Here is a 20,624-nt window from a genome sequence, read left to right as displayed (position 1 = left end):
ACCATGTTGGCCAGTCTGTCTCGAACTCCTGAGCTCGTGATCCGCCAGCCTCGGCCTCCCAAAGTGTTGGGATTACAGGGGTGAGCCACCGTGCCCAGCCTTTTTGTTGTTGTTGTTGTTGTTTGTTTTTGAGACAGAGTTTCACTCTGTCTCCCAGGCAGGAGTGCAGTGGAGCGATCATTCTGCAGCCAGGAGTGCAGTGAGCGATCAGTGCAGCCTCAACCTTCTGGACTCAAGCAATTCTGCCACCTTAGTCTCCCGAGTAGCTGGGACTACAGGCACACGCCATCATGCCCAGCTAATTTTTTTTTCTCGTAGAGATGAGGTCTTGTTATTTTGCCTAGGCTACTCTCAAACTCCTGGGCTAAAGCGATCCTCCTGCCTCAGCTTCCCAAAGTTGCTGGTATTACAAGGATGAGCCACTGTGCCTGGTGCTAGGAAAACTTCTTGTTCTGTGCTAGGAAAACATTTTTTCCTAGTGGAAAGAAAGTTTCCCAGTGGAAAAAAAGTTTATTTGCACTAGGAGCTTACAGTTCAGTGACAGAGACATACACCAATATAAATTAATTTATTTGGGAGGCTGAGGTAGGCAGATGGCTTGGACCCAGGAGTTCAAGACGAGGCTGGGCAACATGGAGAAACCCCGTCTTTACTAAAAATATAAAAATTAGCCGGGCATTGTGGTGCACACTTATAGTTACAGCTACTCAGGAGGCTGAGGTGGGAGGATCACCTGAGCCTGGGATGCGGAGGTTGCGTACAGTGAGCTGAGATTGCACTGGATCACAGACGGAGACCCTGTCTCAAAAAAAAAAAAAAAAGAATATATTGAGTGCTGGTTATGTGGGGCTCAGGTGGGCAGGGATGATGGCAAAGAAGAGGGCACTCAGAATGAAGGAACTCCCTAGGTGGAAGGCTGGAGGTGAGAGAGTACATGGCACATTTGGGGAATGTGGTGAGTAGCCCTGGGACTGGTATATAGGAAGCATGAAGGAAAATAGATAAAACCAGAGAGGGGATGTGGGCGCTGGATCACAGGGGTTTGGCTGTGTCTTTCCAAAGTGTTTGGACTTTATTCTTGAGGCAATGAGGGGCCACCAAATGCTCTTGAGGAGGCATATAACAAATACAAGATGAAAGAATGACTCAGCACTGTGTTTTGGATGGACAGCATCCTGCAGCCAGGGCCATTTTAGGAAAATCTTACAGTGGGTGCTGAGCAGCATCTATTCTCTAAGGCCAGCTTGTCCCTTGGTCAAACCACCTCTTTATGGGATTTTCCCTTTAAAAAAATTTTATTGATACATAATAGTTGTATATATGCATGAGGTACATGTGACATTTTGATACAAGCATAAAATGTATAATGATTAAATCTGGGGAACTGATATATCCATCACCTCAAATATTTGTGATTTCTTTGTGTTGGGCACATTCTGAATCTTCTAGCTATTTTGAAACATACAATAAGTTATTAACTATAGTCGCCCTACCTAACTGTATTTTTGCACCCATTAACCAATCCCTCTTCATCCTTCACCCCGCTATCCTCCCCAACTTGTGGTAACCACCATTCTATTCACTACCTCCGTAAGAACAAATTTTTTAGTTCCCACGAGTGAGACCATGCGATGTTTGTCTTTCTGTGCCAGTTTATTTCACTTAACATAATGACCTCCAGTTCCATCCATGTTGCTGCAAATGACAGGATTTCATTCTGAAACAGCTGAATAGTATTTCATTGGGTATATATAGCACATTTTTTTCTTCTTTTTTTAAATTTTTTTTTGAGACAGGGTCTTGCTCTGGATCGTAGTGGTGACATCACAGTTCACTGCAGCCTGGACCTCCCTGGGTCAGGTGATCCTCCCACCTCAACCTCCTGGGTAGCTGGGACTACAGGCATTTACCACCATCCTCAGCTAATTTTTTTTTTGTATTTTTTGTAGAGATGGGGGTTCACCATGTTGCCCAGGCTGGTCTTGAACTCCTGGGCTCAATCTGCCTGCCTCACCCTTCCAAAGTGCTGGGATTACAGGCATGAGCCACCATGTCCAGCCCCTCTGCTTCCTGGGTTCAAGCAATTCTCCTGCTTCAGCCTCCCAAGTAGCTGGGGATTACAGACATGCACTACCACGCCCAGGTAATTTTTTTATTTAGTAGAGATGGGGTTTCATCATGTTGGTCAGGCTGCTCTCGAACTCCTGACGTCAGGTGATCCACCCACCTTGGCCTCCCAAAGTGCTGGGATTAGAGGAATGAGCCACTGCACCCGGCCAACACATTTTCTTTATCATCCATCCATTGATGACACTTAGATTGAGTCCATCCATATTTCAGCTATTGTGAATAGTGCTGCAATAGTCATGGGAGTGCAGATATCTGTTTGATATACTGATTTCGTTTCTTTTGGATATATACTCAGATAGCTGGATCATATGGAAGTTCCATTTTTAGTTTTTTGAGGGGCCTCCATACTGTTTTCCATAGTGACTGTGCTAGGGATTTTCCCTTTTGAAGAGGCCACATCCAAAGAACACTTGGTCAGATTGAGAATTCTGTTCTGTCCCCTGAAAGTGTTTTCTGACCCGTTCCAAGGGTTCCACATTCTTCTCTGGCTTTAGTACAGAAGTTCTACTGTTTGGATTGTATTAGTCAGGGTTCTATATTAGTCAGGGTTCTCCAGAGAAACAGAACCAATGGAAGAATATATATAAAGAGATTTATGAGGAGGAATTTTCTCATGTGTTTATGCAGGAGGAGAAGTCCCATGATCTTGCCATCTGCAAGCTGGAGACTCAGGAAAGCTGGTGGTATAAATTCCAGTTCGAGCCCAAAGGCCTGAGAACCAGGAGAGCCAATGGTCTAAGTCCCAGTCTAAGGGCAGAATACCAAGGTTTCAGCAGAGACACCCATTGGCACCCATGGCCTCTTCTGAGCCTGGGACTGGTTTGAGCCCCCCAGATAATTTCTTGCCCTTTGTATGGAGTGGTGTGGGACAACATCCTATAACAGAGAGAAAATCATAGGCTTTGCGGTTAGTCGGCACTGGGTTAAAGTCTCAGCCAAAACCACTTACTAGCTGCACTACCTTAGCAAAGTCACTTACCTTTCTGAGCCTTGGTTTCCATATCTGAAAAATGGGGATAATTATGCCTATTCCAAAGGATGAGTATGGGGATTACCTAGCTGGCTGCCGGCACCATAGCAGGTGCTCAGTAAATGGTATTTGTTTTATTCATATTTGTGGAGTCAAATGCTGGCTGTTGTTCTGCCTAAGAAGCCTGAAGCTGTGCTTGGAGCAAGCTGTTGCTAGGTATCATAAATTAGGGGAATTAAGACTCTACCTAATTTATATTCACAGGTCATCTCAGAGTGCCCAAACCCAAGCCTTTCAGGTGAAAATTCTTCGTCTCCCCAGCCAACTTCAGCCCTCTGCCTTTGGCACACCTCTTCCCAGCAGCAGTGGTCACATTTGGTAGGCAGGCAGGGGCCCAGCCCTGACTGAGAACATTGTTGCAAAGACTGAGGAACCGGAAAACACTGTGGCAATCTGCCCTGCCCTGAGGTACTCTGAAGAATCAGTGACCCACCCCTAAACTTTCCAGCTGTGTGTTTGAGGTGAGAGCCCCATTTCAGAACCTAGAGCGATCTTAGAATCTAGAGTGATGGGAAAACTGTTAGAACATCCAAGCATGCCCTGCTATTTTTTTTTTTTTTTTTTTTGAGATAGGGTCTCAATATGCTGCCCAGGCTAGTCTCGAACTCCTGGCCTCAAGCAGTCCTCCCACCTTAACCACATTGGTGCTGGGATTACAGGCATGAGTCACTGCACCTGGCCCCTTGTGCTATTTTGGAGCTGAGGTTAGAGTTTTCCATCAAAACCAAGAAACTCAGTTATGGATCTATCTCAGAGCTGCACTGGGCTGGTGCTGTAGGTTCAGAGAGTAAGTAAACCCATCCACCCCTTTGGGCTGAAAGTTCCAGCCCTCTAATTCCCTAATCATTTGGTCTTTCCCATGACTCGCCCCTTCCTGAGGCTATCTAAGACTCCTCATTCATTAACATTAAGTCAGGGAAAGAGGCTCTTTATAAATAACAAAAGACACTCCTATCAGAAAATTCAGGAAATTTTGGCATACTCAAGGGCTTACCAAATATATTTCATAATATACCCCACAGTGGGGAAGTATTGGTACAAATTAAAGAAGAGATGGAGGAGGGCAGGCTAGGCAATGGAATCAGCAAGAATACAGGCCCAGAGGTAAGTGTGATGAGAAAACAAAAAATTGAGCTGGGCACGGTGGCTCACGCCTGTAATCCCAGCTCTTTGGGAGCCGAGGGGGGCAGATCACTTGAGGCCAGGAGTTTGAGATCAGCCTGACCAACATGGTGAAACCCAGTCTCTACTAAAAATTACAAAAATTAGCCGGGCGTGGTGGCGCTTGGCTGTAATCCCAGCTTCTCAGGAGGCTGAGGCAGGAGAATCGCTTGAACCCGGGAGGCGGAGGTTGCAGTGAGCCGAGATCAGCCCACTGCACTCCAGCCTGGGCGACAGAGCGACTCCGTTTCAAAAAAAAAAAAAATTAATAATTAAAAAAAAATCGCAGGGCAAGTGGGCGCGCTTGTAGTCCCAGTCACTTCGGGGAGCCGAGGTGGGAAGATCGCTTGAGCCAGAAGCTCGAGGCTGCAGGGAGCCATGATCACGCCACTGCCCTCCAGCCTGGGTGACAGAGTGAGACCCTGTCTCGAAAAATACAAAAAAACCAAATAAACAAAAAACCAAAACCAAAAAAACAAACCACCGACAGTTCTTGGGTATGGCTGAGACTCGAGATGAGATGCCAGTGGGGTGGGCAGTAGGAAGTGCAGAATAAAATGTAAATTTGAACTGAGTCACCCTGCAAGGCCTGAGAGGCCAAGGCTTCACTGTGAGTGGGAGCTGGTAGGCTTAGCAGCAGAGGGTAAAGCAGCGTCAAGTTTTGGAGGTCACTCGACTTAGGTAAGAACAGACTGACTGACTGCTAGGCATTTTCTTCCTTTCGTTCAACAAATATTTGTGGAGTGCCTATTACGTGCCAGAAGCTGTTCTGGACGCTGAGAAACAGGGATGAAGAAGAAACAGATCCAAGCCTCCCTGAGAGTAACCTCCCCAGGTTTCATGGATGAGGAAACTGAAGGTCGTCCCGACTTAGGCTCATGGCTCCGACCCGGGCTTCTGTGGCTGGAGAGCAGCACCTTACTTAGATGTCCCAGCGCACGTGGAGCAGTCTGCCGGTCGGTTGTCTGGCTGCGCGCGCCACCCGGGCCTCTCCAGTGCCCCGCCTGGCTCTGCATCCACCCCCAGCCCGACTCACACGTGGGTTCCCGCACGTCCGCCGGCCCCCCCCTCCCCCGCTGACGTCAGCATAGCTGTTCCCTTAAGGCCCCTCCCGCGCCCAGCTCAGAGTGCTGCAGCCGCTGCCGCCGATTCCGGATCTCATTGCCACGCGCACCCGACGACCGCCCGACGTGCATTCCCGGTACGGTAGGGCCCTGCGCGCACGGCGCCAGAGGGATGGGCGGGTAGAGCCAACTGCCTCTGGCTCTGCTGGCTTCCGCTGCTCGCGAAGGGGTTCCTGCTCCCGGGAGGTGTAGGAGCCGCTTCCCAGAAGCACAGCCCCGAGACCTCTGGGCGGCGGTCCACACCACGCATGTGTTCGGAGCTCGCCGCGCTCTGCTTTTGCTCTAAGCGGGAACCATGGCTTCTGGCCGCGCTAGGGAACCGAGGAGGTGGCCGCACCCAACCAGGGGTCGAAAGCCTGGGTGGGTGCGGAACAAGGATATGATAGGCCTTAAGGGTGGGGGATACTTCTGGGCTCGAAATCGGCGGGCGGTGCAAAACTCGAGGTCCAGTTCCCGGAGCCCATAGAGCCAAAAAAGCCTCAGCTTGTCCGGGGCGGGTTCTTGGAAGCCGGAAAGCGGCTGAGTACCACGCGGCTTGCATTTTTCTCTTGGGACGCTGGAGAGGTGGGCTCCGTGAGGGCAGCTGCTGCCTGCAGATTATAGGGAGCTCTTTGCGCATTTATTAAGAAGCTACTGGTGTATCTCGGGCTGCGCTAGGCACGGCGCATGCAAAGATGAAGGCAGGCAGCATCCCAGCCCTAACGCACCTCAGACGGCCAGTTGAGTAGGATCCGCCGGTACCAACTCCCCCTTTTAACAAATGGGGAGACCGAAAGCTAGGAGACAGTCAGGGATCTCTAAGTTCCCAGTGAGTAGGCGGCAGAGGAGAGGTGTAGAACTCGTTTTTGCATGTCTCTCGCCTCTAGACGCACCCTTCCCTCATCCCATGCCCTCCCACCTCCGCTCCTACATTAAAGGTAGCATTGGATCCCGGGGCCGTTCAGTGAAGCTAGCAGGTGTCCGCAGGAACTCCCTTCCCCCTGCCAGGCTAAAACCTTACAAGGCTGTCTAGAAATAGCAGTGATTTGTAAGGAGAGACCCGGCTCCAGCTTGGTGACTCTGGGCTGACTGCCTGCCTAGAGGTCCTCTCGGATTTTTGCCCTTTGGAGTGGTGTCAAAACTAGACGTGATACTTTGGGGATGCAGCCTGTGATATTTCCTCCAGCGAATGCAGTGCAGGGTTGGATTAACAGGGTGGAAAGAATTCGAGGGTTCCTCCAAGTAGCTATTAACTCTAGGGCTGCAGGCCTGAGGTCTTCTGCAGCTATTTCTACACTCCCTGTACTGAAACTATTTCTTCATACTGGGCCTGACAGGCCTTTGCAACGAGGATCACGGCAGAAGCCACACCGTGCGCCTCCCTCCCGGTTGGTTAACAGGCCCTGGTTTCTAGTAATGCGATTTAAAGTCTGGCGCTGGCTGCGCGCCAGGCCTGGGAGGCTGCCAGCTAGGCTTCACGTTGCTCGCATCTGCTTCGGGGCATTCATTAGGTCTGAAGTCTGAATCCCAGCTCCCTCCCTCTCACCCACTGAGCTGCATAGCTCCAGATTGCCTCTGCTTACGGGCGGGGCTTCTCAGGCTTCTGCCTTCTGGCCCGATGCCAGCTTCCCAATGGCCGGAGGCCGCTGGACTAATCGGCTTCGCCCCTGTGTGCTGTAATGCGCATGCGCACGCGTACAAGTTCCTGGGCCCGCCCATCTTCCGGACTTGGGCGGGGCGTAAAAGCCGGGCGTTCGGAGGACCCAGCAATTAGTCTGATTTCCACCCACCTTTCGGAGCGGGAAGGAGAGTCACAAAGCGCGCATGCGCGCGGATCACCGCAGGCTCATGTGCCTCGGGCTCGAGCTTTGTGGCAGTTAATGGCTTTTCTGCACGTATCTCCGGTTTTTACTTGAGCAGCCTGGCTGTGTCCTTGCTGTAGGAGCCGGAGTAGCTCAGAGTGATCTTGTCTGAGGAAAGGCCAGCCCCACTTGGGGTTAATGAACCGCGATGGGTGAGCCCTCAGGAGGCTATACTTACACCCAAACGTCGATATTCCTTTTCCACGCTAAGGTGCGGGCCTTCACTCTTCACAGACCCTGTCATTAGGCCTTTCAACTCTCTTTTGGCAACCATTAGGTTTTTCCCCTCCCTTTTTAGTCATCTCTTCTGATTTATAGTGGCAAATACAAAGGAAGTAAAATAGCTTAAAAAAATCTCTTGGTTAATAAACATTAAAGAAGCTGTAGTGACACTAAATGTTTTTCCTCCTATAGATTCCTTTTGGTTCCAAGTCCAATATGGCAACTCTCAAGGATCAGCTGATTCATAATCTTCTAAAGGAAGAACAGACCCCCCAGAATAAGATTACAGTTGTTGGGGTTGGTGCTGTTGGCATGGCCTGTGCCATCAGTATCTTAATGAAGGTAAGTGAGAGTCTACCACACTGGAAGCCCATACCTTGACCGCATCCTCTACCCCCACTCCTACCCCTAGAATTGTATTATTACATTTCATATAACAATATTTAGATTTATGCACTCATTCAGATAACTTTCTGTGAAACAAACTTTTGAAATATGATGATACACCAAAAGTGTATCTGAAATTAAAAAGAATCAAAGGTTATCAGGCTGGAGACCAAGTTCCTAAAATTCATTATTCTGTATTAACATGCATGGGTTGACTACCAATGAAAAGGAAGGGTCCATGACTTTAAATGAGCCAAAATTCTTTTAAGGATTTTTGAATTGAAAATGACACATACATATGGTATAATTATATGGGAAATCTTAAGTTCTCCCACCCAAACCTCATTGCCCCAGTGCCTTGGATAGCAATTTTGTTATCAATTATGGAGCTAAAATTTAATTAGAAAAAAGAAATTGTGAGTAAAGCACTCCTTATTACACTATTGAAACCTTATTTATATTTAAAAGAAATTGAGGCAGCTTACAACATTAAAATGTCTGAGGCGGGGCACAGTGGCTCACGCTTGTAATGCCAGCACTTTAGGAGGCCGAGGTGGGCGGATCACGAGGTCAGGAGCTGGAGACCATCCTGGCTAACACGATGAAACCCCATCTCTTCTAAAAATACAAAAAATTAGCCGGGCGTGGTGGCACACGCCTATAGTCCCAGCTACTTGGGAGGCTGAGGCAAGAGAATTGCTTGAACCCAGGAGGTGGAGGTTGCAGTCACCCGAGATAGCACCACTCCACTCCAGCCTGGGCGACAGCGAGACTCCATCTCAAAAAAAAAAAAAAAAATCTGAAGTTCAGATGTGGAGTTTCTAATAAAAGTAAAATGATGAATTGTGGGTTCTGAATAGAAATGGATTCAAGTGAGAAGGGACTAAAGACAGAAATGAGCTATGAAAAGGCCTTGTAACAACACAGGTGACTCTACATATGTTCTTAGGAAAGGCCACATAATACACCAACTTTTATTCCTTACCCACTAGATGAGAAATTGATGCTGTTTTCCCCACACCTACAAACCGCCTATGGTTTTTCTCTGTGATGGCCTGTGGCTCAGGTGTGGGTAAGAAGAGTAACTGACACTCATTATATTGTGGATGATTTAGGGATAGATCTGCAGCTTGAATAACTTTTTTGGTAAGGATAGACCACATCCATTTGTATTAAAGCTGTTATTGGTGTTCCTGGCCTGAAATGCACCTATGAACTTTGAGTTGCAACTATAAGGATATTTTTTGCCAGTATTATACACTGCACAAACCTATTTATCCATAACTGTTAGTATTGGCTCATATATGGAATCAACCAGGGAATAGTTCAGATTCCATCTCTGAAAGATGGGCGGAAATCAGACTTCTTAACCTTTTAACTTTTTTTTTTGAGACGGAATCTCGTTTTGTTGCCCTGGCTGGAGTGCAGTGGCATGATCTTAGCTCACTTGACCTCCTGGGTTCAAGCGATTCTCCTGTCTTAGCCTCCCTAGTAGCTGGGACTACAGGCACCCACCACCATGCCCGGCTAATTTTTGTATTTTTAGTAGAGACGGGGTTTCACCATATTGGCCAGGCTGGTCTTTTTTTTTTTTTTTTTTTTTTCTGAGAAGGAGTCTCGCCCTGTCGCCCAGGCTAGAGTGCAGTGGTGTGAACTCCACTCACTGCTAGCTCCACCTCCTGGGTTCATGCCATTCTCCTGTCTCAGCCTCCCAAGTAGCTGGGACTACAGGCACCCACCACCACGCCCGGCTAAATGTTCGTATTTTTTAGTAGAGGTGGGGTTTCACCGTGTTAGCCAGGATGGTCTCAATCTACTGACCTTGTGATCTGCCTGCCTCGGCCTCCCAAAGTGCTGGGATTACAGGCGTGAGCCACCGCGCCTGGCCTGACCAGGCTGTCTTGAACTCCTGACCTCAAGTGATCTGTCCGCCTCGGCCTCCCAAAGTGTTGGGATTACAGATGTGAGTCACTATGCCTGGCCAGAATATTTCTTACCAATTTCAAGTCTTGATGCTGGTCAATATCACCTAGTTAAATGAATAACAACCTAAAATTGGTGTGTAGGATGGAATTTGAGAGAGTAGATAGAGCAGTTTTATATAATTGGAAGTTATTCTAGCAACTGCCAGTCCAGTGTTCGGCTTCCACATCTGCAGTGGTGGAACTCCTATAGAGCGTGCTTCAGTGGGGAGACAGGGCTGGAGGGGAGGGTCAGTGCTATCTGACCAGTGCTATCCTTTACGTATGGAGTAATCTGTAAGTCAGCTTTTGAAATGGGGTGCCCTCTACTTTGAATATCTCGATACTGTACTAATAAAGTAACAGAACTCTCCTATGCCGGAAATATAGAAATTTTTCATGCTCTTCTAAAAATCTAGAAGTGGCAATTTTCCATTTAACTAAAGATTTGATGTCTTTTAGGACTTGGCAGATGAACTTGCTCTTGTTGATGTCATCGAAGACAAATTGAAGGGAGAGATGATGGATCTCCAACATGGCAGCCTTTTCCTTAGAACACCAAAGATTGTCTCTGGCAAAGGTTGATTTCAACAAGTTTATATTATGATCCATGCTTGACTTAAATTCTTTTTCCAGATGGTCTCCCTTTGTTGCTTAGGGTAGAGTGCAGTTGCACGGTTATGGCTCACCGCAGCCTCAAACCCCAGGCTTAAGCAATCCTCCTTCCACTTCATTACCCCTTCCCCCTCACAAAGAAACTGGGACTGTAGGGCATGCTACCATGCCCAGCTAATTTTTTTACTTTTTGTAGAGATGGGGACTCGCTGTGTTGCCCAGGCCTGTCTTGAACCACTGGGCTCAAGTGATCCTCCTTCCTTAGCCTTCCAAAGTACTGGGATTGCAGGTGTGAACCACTATGCCTGGCCTTAGACTTAAATGCTTTATCAGGCTTGAAATCCTAGCTCTTTTAAGATTTTGTTTTAAATGCAGGGTGCAAGAGCCTGGGAACAATTTCACTTGGGTGCCTGTGAATATCAAAGTTTCAATTTCTAGTAAATGGTTTAAAATAGTAATCCAATTTGTCCATGCTATGGAAACCATCTGAATTAGAATGTAATGAGTAAAGCTTAAACCTTAGGTCTGTATTTAACCACATTGTGTTACTTACTTTTCCCCACATCCTTTCACACACAAAGTTGAGAATAGGGTAAATAAGTGAGCCTGTTCAGCTAATATTCTTGGCTTGACCCTTTCACACTTAACAGCATCAGCCAAGAAACCTGAATGTGAGCCCAAATAGTGTCTATTTTGATACCTGAAAATCACTGACCACCTCGCTGATGGGCAACTCCCTTCATCACTGGCTTAACTCTCTTGTGCCATAGGGTATCTAGAAGCAAAATATGCTTGTTAAGTGTAAAGCTGTCTCTGCTTAAAAACAAGTCCCCCTACCACCACCACCACACACACACGCACACACGAGGAAATTGCCTGTTCCTGGGCTGATAGGACACCAGTTAAGTAGAAACAGGAGTATGGAAGAGTGTGAACGTTGAGCTTGGGGATCAAAAAATTTGAGGATATGTAAGAAATTAATAGGAGAATCAAATAACAAACTTGATTCCCTCTAGCTCTCCCTAACTGTAGTTACATAAAGTTACAACTTGACTAAAACTAGAATACAAGGAAGGTGTTGACATGCTCTTCCTCCATTTAAGAAGCCATAATGATAAAACTCTAAGAACAAGAAAGGTCTGTGGGGCATTTATGGAACAAATTTTTGCTGCCTAGGTAAAATTTATTCTAAAGGCCTTAATCTGGTCATTATTCCCCTTTTCTCTAGACTATAATGTAACTGCAAACTCCAAGCTGGTCATTATCACGGCTGGGGCACGTCAGCAAGAAGGAGAAAGCCGTCTTAATTTGGTCCAGCGTAACGTGAACATCTTTAAATTCATCATTCCTAATGTTGTGAAATACAGCCCGAACTGCAAGTTGCTTATTGTTTCAAATCCAGGTGAGGCTTTTAACTACATAAAAATTGACAAGCTATAGTAAAATTGATAGTATATGATATATATATTATATGTATTTTAAATATTTTCAAATATTTAAAAAAATTTTTTTTAATATTTTCAAATATTATTTAAAAATATATATATATTGAGGCAGAGTTTTGCTCTTGTCGCCCAGGTTGGAGTGCAGTGGCGCAATCGGGGCTCACTGCAACCTCTGCCTCATGGGTTCAAGCGATTATCTTGCCTCAGCCTCTCAAGTAGCTGGGATTACAAGCGCCTGCCACCACACGTGGCTAATTTTTTATATTTTCAGTAGAGACAGGGTTTCACCATGTTGGCCAGGCTGGTTTTGAACTCCTGGCCTCAAGCAGTTCACCTGCCTCCCAGAGTGCTAGGATTACAGGCGTGAGCCACCGCGCCCAACCACGCATATTTATTGATTCATTTATTTTTCATGTTTCATTTCCCTTCTAAGGAGATTTGTTTTTTTTTTTTTTTAAATAATTTTAAAACATTAAAGGGAATACAATGCCTTTAAATGTAGTTGGAGCTTAAAATTACCTGCCCAAGATCTTGGATAAGTGATAAGTTTGTGAATAATTGTTATTCTTTTTTTGAGACAGTCTCACTTTGTAGCTCAGGCTGGAGTGCAGTGGTTCGATCTTGGCTCACTGCAACCTCTGCCTCCTGGGTTCAAGCAATTCTCCTGCCTCAGCCTCCCAAGTAGCTGGGATTACAGGCACGTGCCACCATGCTCAGCTAATTTTTGAAGTTTTAGTAGAGAGGGGTTTCACCATGTTGCCCAGGCTGGTCTCAACTTCCTGAGTTCAGGTGATCCATCTGCCTCAGCCTCCCAAAGTATCAGGATTACAAGCGTGAGCCACCGTGCCAGGGCCCATAATTGTCTCTTAGTTGATAAACAGTTTATTTTCATAAAACTGTTACTATACTTTTTTTTGAGACCACATCTCACTCTGTCGCCCAAGCTAGAGGGCAATGGGATGATCATGGCAGCTTTGACCTACTAGGCTCAAGTGATCCTTCTTCCTCAGCCTCTTAAGTAGCTAGGACTACAGGCGTGCACCAATATGCCCGGCTAGTTTTTTAAAGTTTTTTATAGAGATGGGGTTTTGCTATGTTGCCCAGGCTGGTCTTGAACTGCTGGCCTCAGGCAGTCCTCCCACCTCAGCCTCCCAAAGTGTTGGGATTACAGGTGTGAGTTGTCATGCCCAGCCAAAACTACTTTTTGAATACTTAATGGACTTGATATACATAGTGTAGAGGCTTAAAAATATCAACAAAATTATTGGTTGGCCATGATCAATATCAGGATCCTTACAAAGCCATATATCTGGAGTAGCCTATCATTATCTAATGATCACCTAGTATCTGCTTAAGTGTTTTCTTCATAGTAGGGCTTTTTTGTGTGTGGGGAGGGGATAATGGGTGATTTTTATTTTCTCCTTTTTCATAGTGGATATCTTGACCTACGTGGCTTGGAAGATAAGTGGTTTTCCCAAAAACCGTGTTATTGGAAGTGGCTGCAATCTGGATTCAGCCCGATTCCGTTACCTGATGGGGGAAAGGCTGGGAGTTCACCCATTAAGCTGTCATGGGTGGGTCCTTGGAGAACATGGAGATTCCAGTGGTAAGCATAAGTTATTTTCTTTTTGTTTTTGAAAAGATTATATAAAAAGTCGATGGGCATTGTATTATTCAATTAGAGCCTAATCAAATATCCATTCAGTAGGATAGAATGGTTTCCCGAAATCTAGCATTTTGTATAATTATATGTTAAGAATTGTTAAGATTGTTGCCATTTTATATGGCATTTTATGGCGAGGGGGATGGGGAATGAAATTTCTCTTCTTACCATGGATATCTTAAGACTGTAGTTCTTAGGATGACTTCAGTCATTTAATATCACAGCTGTTTATACCTGACTTGTACTGCCTGGCCCTGAAAAGGTCAGCCAATCCAAATGGAGTGCACAAAAGTTATATTATTATCACAGTTGAAAAATGTTATGATTAGGTTCTGTATGCTAAGAAAACCCCCCTTATGTTCTCATACTATCTTTATATTTCAAATATACATGGGTTAAACATTTCAGTTGGCCAGAGAAACAGGTTAAAATATAGTGAAAATTCTTAGTTTTATATAATGTAAGTAAATGAAAATCTAATCTAAAAGTGAGTAATGACTACATTAGTAGTCTTGACCATCTACCAAAATTGAGTATTCTTCCTCCGAAGATAAGAGAGTTAGGAAACTGAATCACAATTACTAATCTGTTGGTACATGAAAATAAATGTAGTCTGTACTATTTCTTTTAGTGCCTGTATGGAGTGGAATGAATGTTGCTGGTGTCTCTCTGAAGACTCTGCACCCAGATTTAGGGACTGATAAAGATAAGGAACAGTGGAAAGAGGTTCACAAGCAGGTGGTTGAGAGGTAATAAATCTTTTAATTTGGCAACACAGAATATTAACATTTACTATTTTTATTTAAAAGGTTAAAATTGTAATAGTATTTGCATTTGAGAACTTTTTGTTAGAAAACTTGTGTGGTTTTTTTGTTTTGTTTTGTTTTTTGTTTGAGACAGAATCTTGCCCTTTCGCACAGGCTGCAGTGTAGTGGCTCAATCTTGGCTCACTGCAACCTCTGCCTCCCGGGTTCAGGCGATTCTCCTGCCTCAGCCTCCTGGGTAGCTGGGACTACAGGCATGTGCCACCATGCCCGGCTAATTTTTTTGTATTTTTAGTAGAGATGGGGTTTTACCATGTTAGCCAAAAAAAAAAAAAAAGAATGTGCCTCACCTTGGAAGGCCCAGGCCCTAGGATCACTTGAGCTCAGGAGTTCAAGACCAGCCTGGGCAACAGGGCAAAACCCTGTCTCTACAATAAATACACAAATTAGCTAGGGATGGTGGTGAGCACCTGTGGTCCTAGCTACTTGAGAGGCTGAAGCAGGAGGATCGCCTGAGCCTGGGAGGTCAAGGCTGCAATGAAGCGAGATCCTGCCACTGCACTCCAGCCTGCTAGCCTGGGTGACACAGTAAGAGCCTGTCTCAAAGGAAAAAAAATTATTGAAATAGGGACGCTTTCAACTTGGTGGCATTATTTACCTTTGTGATCCTGTGTGGACCTCAGGTCTATAGAATTAAAAAATGAATCATAGCCGGGCGCAGTGGCTCATGCCTGTAATCCCAGCACTTGGGGAGGCCGAGGCAGGCGGATCACGAGGTCAGGAGATCGAGACCATCCTGGCTAACACAGTGAAACTCCGTCTCTACTAAAAATACAAAAAATTAGCCAGGCGTGGTGGCAGGCGCCTGTAGTCCCAGCTACTCGGGAGGCTGAGGCAGGAGAATGGCGTGAACCCGGTAGGTGGAGCTTGCAGTGAGCTGAGATCGCGCCACTGCACTCCAGCCTGGGCAACAGAGCGAGACTCAGTCTCAAAAAAAAAAAAAAAAAAAAAGAATCATGATCTTTAGTTCATAACATATTCTTGTGATTGGTCAAGCAAGGCCCTCTTGTTTGTATTTGTTTAATTAAATAAAACCTGTGAACCTACCACCCAGCTGAAGAAAGAAACACTGACAATATCTGTCAAATAACATTGTTGAATCAGAATTTAGTATTCTGCTGGTGTTTGGAAATAAGTGGATTCTGTGCTCTTTCCCCCAGCTATCCCTCTGTCCCCCTCATGCTCCCACTTGAGATAATCCTGAGTTAAGAATGCTATGTTATCTTGGATTTCTTTTTAAAATTCAATATTATATTTTTAAGAATTATCCAGTTTTTTTTACAAGTAGCTATAGTTTATTTTTTGATAGTTGTGTAATATTCCATTGTATCAGTATACCATGATTTATCCATTCTTCTGTTGGAGGACATTGGAAAGATTGTCATGTTTTTGCTGTTACTAACAGTACTGTTAATGAATATCCCTGTACATAATATCCTAGCATACATGTGCAAGGGTTATTCTTGGTATACTGCAACATTGTGGCATTATTTACTGTAAAATGTGTATTAATGAAAACTTTGTTTTTCTTTCTTTCTCCCACCCTGCTTTTTCTGCCCTTACCTATGGTTTCCTATCATACAGTGCTTATGAGGTGATCAAACTCAAAGGCTACACATCCTGGGCCATTGGACTCTCTGTAGCAGATTTGGCAGAGAGTATAATGAAGAATCTTAGGCGTGTGCACCCAGTTTCCACCATGATTAAGGTAGGTCTGTGTAGTGCTACACTGTATTTGAATGCTTTTTCTGGCTTTTTAAAAAAGATTCTTCTGAGAAAGATTAATACAAATCTTCCATTACTGACTTAAGTGAAATAAATTAATGTACCCACAGCTTTCCTTTTTTGAAAGAAATGGTTGAGCTTTAGGATTAACGTCCACTAGGCCTGTTCAACACATAGATACTTGATAATTTGACTACAAAAAAGTCTCGTTCAATTATACTGAGGTAGGTGGAAGACTATAAAAGAAATAAACTTTCTCTATTGGGGAAAATAGAAATTATATTCAAGTTAGCGTTATGTTACTATTTTTAATGATTTTTTTATACTATTCATTAAATCATAACACCTGAAAAGGAATTTCTACTTACCAAAGTTTTTTATTTTTTTGAGACAGTCTCCTTCTGTCACCCAGGCTGCAGTGCAGTGGCCGATCTTGGCTCACCGCAACCTCTGCCTCCCAGGTTCAAGCGATTCTTCTGCCTCAGCCTCCTGAGTAGCTGAGACTACAGGTGCGTGCCACCACGCCCGGCTAATTTTTGTATTTTTAGTAGAGATGGAGTTTCACCATACTGGCCAGGCTGCTCAAACTCCTGACCTTGTGATCCACCCGCCTCGGCCTCCCTGAATGCTGGGATTGCAGGTGTGAGCCACCGCACCCGGCCTCAAGTTGTATTTTAAAATCTTCATAATTAGGCCACACGCAGTGACTGACAGCTGTAATGCCAGCACTTTGGAAGGCCAAGGGCAGGAGAATCGCTTGAGCCCAGGTGTTTGAGACCACCCTAGGCAGTATAGTGAGATCTTGTCTCTGTTAAAAAAAAAAAAAAAAAAAAAAGCCATGTTCGGCGGCTGATGCCTGTAATCCCGGTACTTTGGGAGGCCAAGGGGTGGATCACCTGAGGTCAGTAGTTCAAGACCAGCCTGACCAACATGGTGAAACCCTATCTCTACTAAAAATACAAAATTAGCCGGGCGTGGTGGCAGGCGCCTGTAATCCCAGCTACTTGGGAGGCTGAGGCAGAAGAATCACTTGAACCCAGGAGGTAGAGGTTGCAGTGAGCTGAGATTGCACCGTTGCACACAAGCCTGGGCAACAAGAGTGAAACTCCATCTTAAAAAAAAAAAAAAAAAAAAAAGTGACGGGGCTCTGTGGCTCATGCCTGTAATCCCAGCCCTTTGGGGAGGCCAAGAGGTGGATCGCCTGAGGTCAAGAATTTGAGACCAACCTGGCCAACATGGTGAAACCCCGTCTGTACTAAAAATACAAAAATTAGCCAAGTGTGGTGGCACACGCCTGTAGTCCCAGAAGGCTGAAGCAGGAGAATCACTTGAACCCTGGAGGTGGAGGTTGCGGTGAGCTGAGATCGTACCACTGCACTCCAGCCTGGGCGACAGAGCGAGACTCTGCCTCAAAAAAAAAGATTAAAAAAAAAAAAAAGCTTTATAATTATAGAGACTGTAAGTCTTGGGAAACCCTGGAATGCACAGACAAAATGTGAGATTTTTTTTTTCATTTCATCTTCAGGGTCTTTATGGAATAAAGGATGATGTCTTCCTTAGTGTTCCTTGCATTTTGGGACAGAATGGAATCTCAGACCTTGTGAAGGTGACTCTGACTTCTGAGGAAGAGGCCCGTTTGAAGAAGAGTGCAGATACACTTTGGGGGATCCAAAAGGAGCTGCAATTTTAAAGTCTTCTGATGTCATATCATTTCACTGTCTAGGCTACAACAGGATTCTAGTTGGAGGTTGTGCATGTTGTCCTTTTTATCTGATCTGTGATTAAAGCAGTAATATTTTAAGATGGACTGGAAAAAACATCAACTCCTGAAGTTAGAAATAGGAATGGTTTGTAAAATCCACAGCTATATCCTGATGCTGGATGGTATTAATCTTGATTAATCTTGTGTAGTGCTAAACTGGTTAGTGTGAAATAGTTCTGCCACCTCTGATGCACCACTGCCAATGCTGTACGTGCTGCATTTGCCCCTTGAGCCAGGTGGATGTTTACCGTGTGTTATATAACTTCCTGGCTCCTTCACTGAACATGCCTAGTCCAACATTTTTTCCCAGTGAGTCACATCCTGGGATCCAGTGTATAAATCCAATATCATGTCTTGTGCATAATTCTTCCAAAGGATCTTATTTTGTGAACTATATCAGTAGTGTACATTACCATATAACGTAAAAAGATCTACATATAAACAATGCAACCAACTATCCAAGTGTTATACCAACTAAAACCCCCAATAAACCTTGAACAGTGACTACTTTGGTTAATTCATTATATTAAGATATGAAGTCATAAAGCTGCTAGTTATTATATTAATTTGGAAATATTAGGCTATTCTTGGGCAACCCTGCAACGATTTTTTCTGAAAGGGATATTGACTAATAGCAGAGGATGTAATAGTCAACTGTGTTGTATTGGTACCACTTCCATTATAAGTCCCAAAGTATTATATATTTGATAATAATGCTAATCATAATTGGAAAGTAACATTCTATACGTACATGTAAAATTGATTTGCCAACTGAATATAGGCAATGGTAGTGTGTCACTATAGGGAACACAGACTTTTGAGATCTTTCTCCCTCTGTAAGCCGGTAACAATTAAAAACAATTTTAAGGCCGGGTGCGGTGGCTCATGCCTATAATCCCAGCACTTTGGGAAGCCCAGGTGGGCTGATCACTTGAGGCCAGGAATTAGGGACCAGCCTGGCCACCACAGCAAAACCCCATCTGTTAACAAAAACAAAAAGCAAGTAACCTTTGGTGGATGTCTACACAAGTTTTCTGTACGTTTTTCTGAAAATACAACTGCGAACCCTTATCCAGGCCTGAAAACCATACTTGTAAAGGTTAACTGAACAACATTATTGTCATTCCCAACTCCAGGATCTTTTTCCAAAGATTCTTTCCTGAGAGCTAGTTAAGGGAAGGAATTATCTTAAAGCCTGGTTGTCCAATCTTTTGCTTTCCCTGAGCCACATTGGAAGAAGAATTGTCTTGGGCCACACATTAAATATACTAACACGTGCCAGGTGTGGTGGCTCACACCTATAATCCCAGCACTTGGGGAGGCTGAGGCGGGTGGATCAGGAGTTCAAGACCAGCATGGCCAACATGGTGAAACCCCATCTGTACTAAAAATCGAAAAATTTGCCAGGCATGGTGGCCTGTGCTTGTAATCCCAGCTACTTGGGAAGCTGAGGCACAAGAGGCTGAGGTGAGAGGATCGCTTGAACCGGGGAGGCAGAGGTTGCAGTGAGCCAAGATGGCACCACTGCAAGCCTGGGCAACACAGCGAGACTGTCTCAATAAAAATTAAAGAAATTAACACTAATGATAGCTGATGAGCTACAAAGAAGTTCATAATCTGGATACCCGCCGCCACCTAAAGAGTTCTCACATTCAAAGGGTCGGACACAGCTATGAAGCATAGTGTTCCGTGGATTTTTAGTGTATTCACATAGTTGGCAACCATCACCAGTATCTAATCTTAGAATATAGGCTGGGTGCAGTGGCTTGAAATTCCCAGCACTTTAGGAGGCCAAGGTGGGTAGATTGCTTGAGCCCAGGAGTTCCAGACCAGTCTGGGCAACATGGCAAAAGCCTGTCTCTACAAAAAAGAAATTAGCCAGGCGTGGTGGTGGGTGCCTGTAGTTCTAGCTGCACGGGAGGCTCAGGTGGGAGGATCCCTTGAACCCGGGAGGCAGAGGTTGCAGTGAGCCAAGATCCCATCACTGTACTCCAGCCTGGGTGACAGTGAGACCCTGTTTCAAAAAAAAAAGGAATATTTTAATTAGCAGAAAAAGAGGCCCGTACTTAATCCTGTAATCCTGCTGTAGCGTTTTGTAAACTTTGAGTCACCTTCAGTCTTTAAAATTTTTAAATTTACATTAATTTTATATTATTTGATGTAATAAATTAGTCAATACCAACATGACTGAAAAACAATACTTAAGTGAAATAGACTGATTCTATTAATCTTCCATGAATTTTCAAATGCAATCTTGTAAAGCTTCCTTACTTATGGGCAAAATAAATGTTCCAGGTTCAGTTTGTACTTTCCTGCCCCAGGCAAGGAATAAGCCAACTCTGCAAAGAACCTTGATTTTTTTTTTTTTTATAGTAACCTTGGGAACTGAATTAAGCAGGCCTTATCCCTATCTCACAGAAGTTGCCAGTTAGTGTAGAAGCAAATGTGATGCTCAGAACATGGTTCTACTTCCTTTTTTTTTTTCCCCACTAAAGCCCATGTTGCCAAAATAAAACTCAGTACTTCAAAGCCATGTTCTTAAAAATTCTTCAAAAATTTTTTTATTTTGGCCAGGCGCGGTGGTTCATGCCTGTAATCCCAGCACTTTGGGAGGCCGAGGTGGGCAGATCACTTGAGGTCACGAGTTCGAGACCAGCCTGGCCAGCATGGTGAAATACAAAAAAATACAAAAAAAATTTGCCTGGTGGCTGGGCGCGGTGGCTCACGCCTGTAA

The 20,624-nt window shown here is 44.8% G+C and overlaps 1 protein-coding gene across 1 annotated transcript; it reads left to right on the top strand.

Annotated features, from left to right (window-relative positions):
- Positions 1 to 5,448: 5,448 nt before the first annotated feature.
- LDHA (lactate dehydrogenase A) lies at positions 5,449 to 18,394 on the top strand (the record flags this gene model as incomplete). The annotated part of the gene is given in 8 exon segments (NM_001133310.1): positions 5,449 to 5,522; positions 7,701 to 7,850; positions 10,319 to 10,436; positions 11,700 to 11,873; positions 13,349 to 13,522; positions 14,211 to 14,328; positions 15,988 to 16,111; positions 17,654 to 18,394. Coding segments are annotated over 7 exon segments (999 nt in total). The 3' UTR covers positions 17,819 to 18,394.
- Positions 18,395 to 20,624: the final 2,230 nt, after the last annotated feature.

Source organism: Pongo abelii, chromosome 9 (assembly GCF_028885655.2).
Source record: "Pongo abelii isolate AG06213 chromosome 9, NHGRI_mPonAbe1-v2.0_pri, whole genome shotgun sequence".
Classification (NCBI taxonomy): Eukaryota; Metazoa; Chordata; class Mammalia; order Primates; family Hominidae; genus Pongo; species Pongo abelii.
This window is presented reverse-complemented; position numbering and strand designations above follow the sequence as displayed.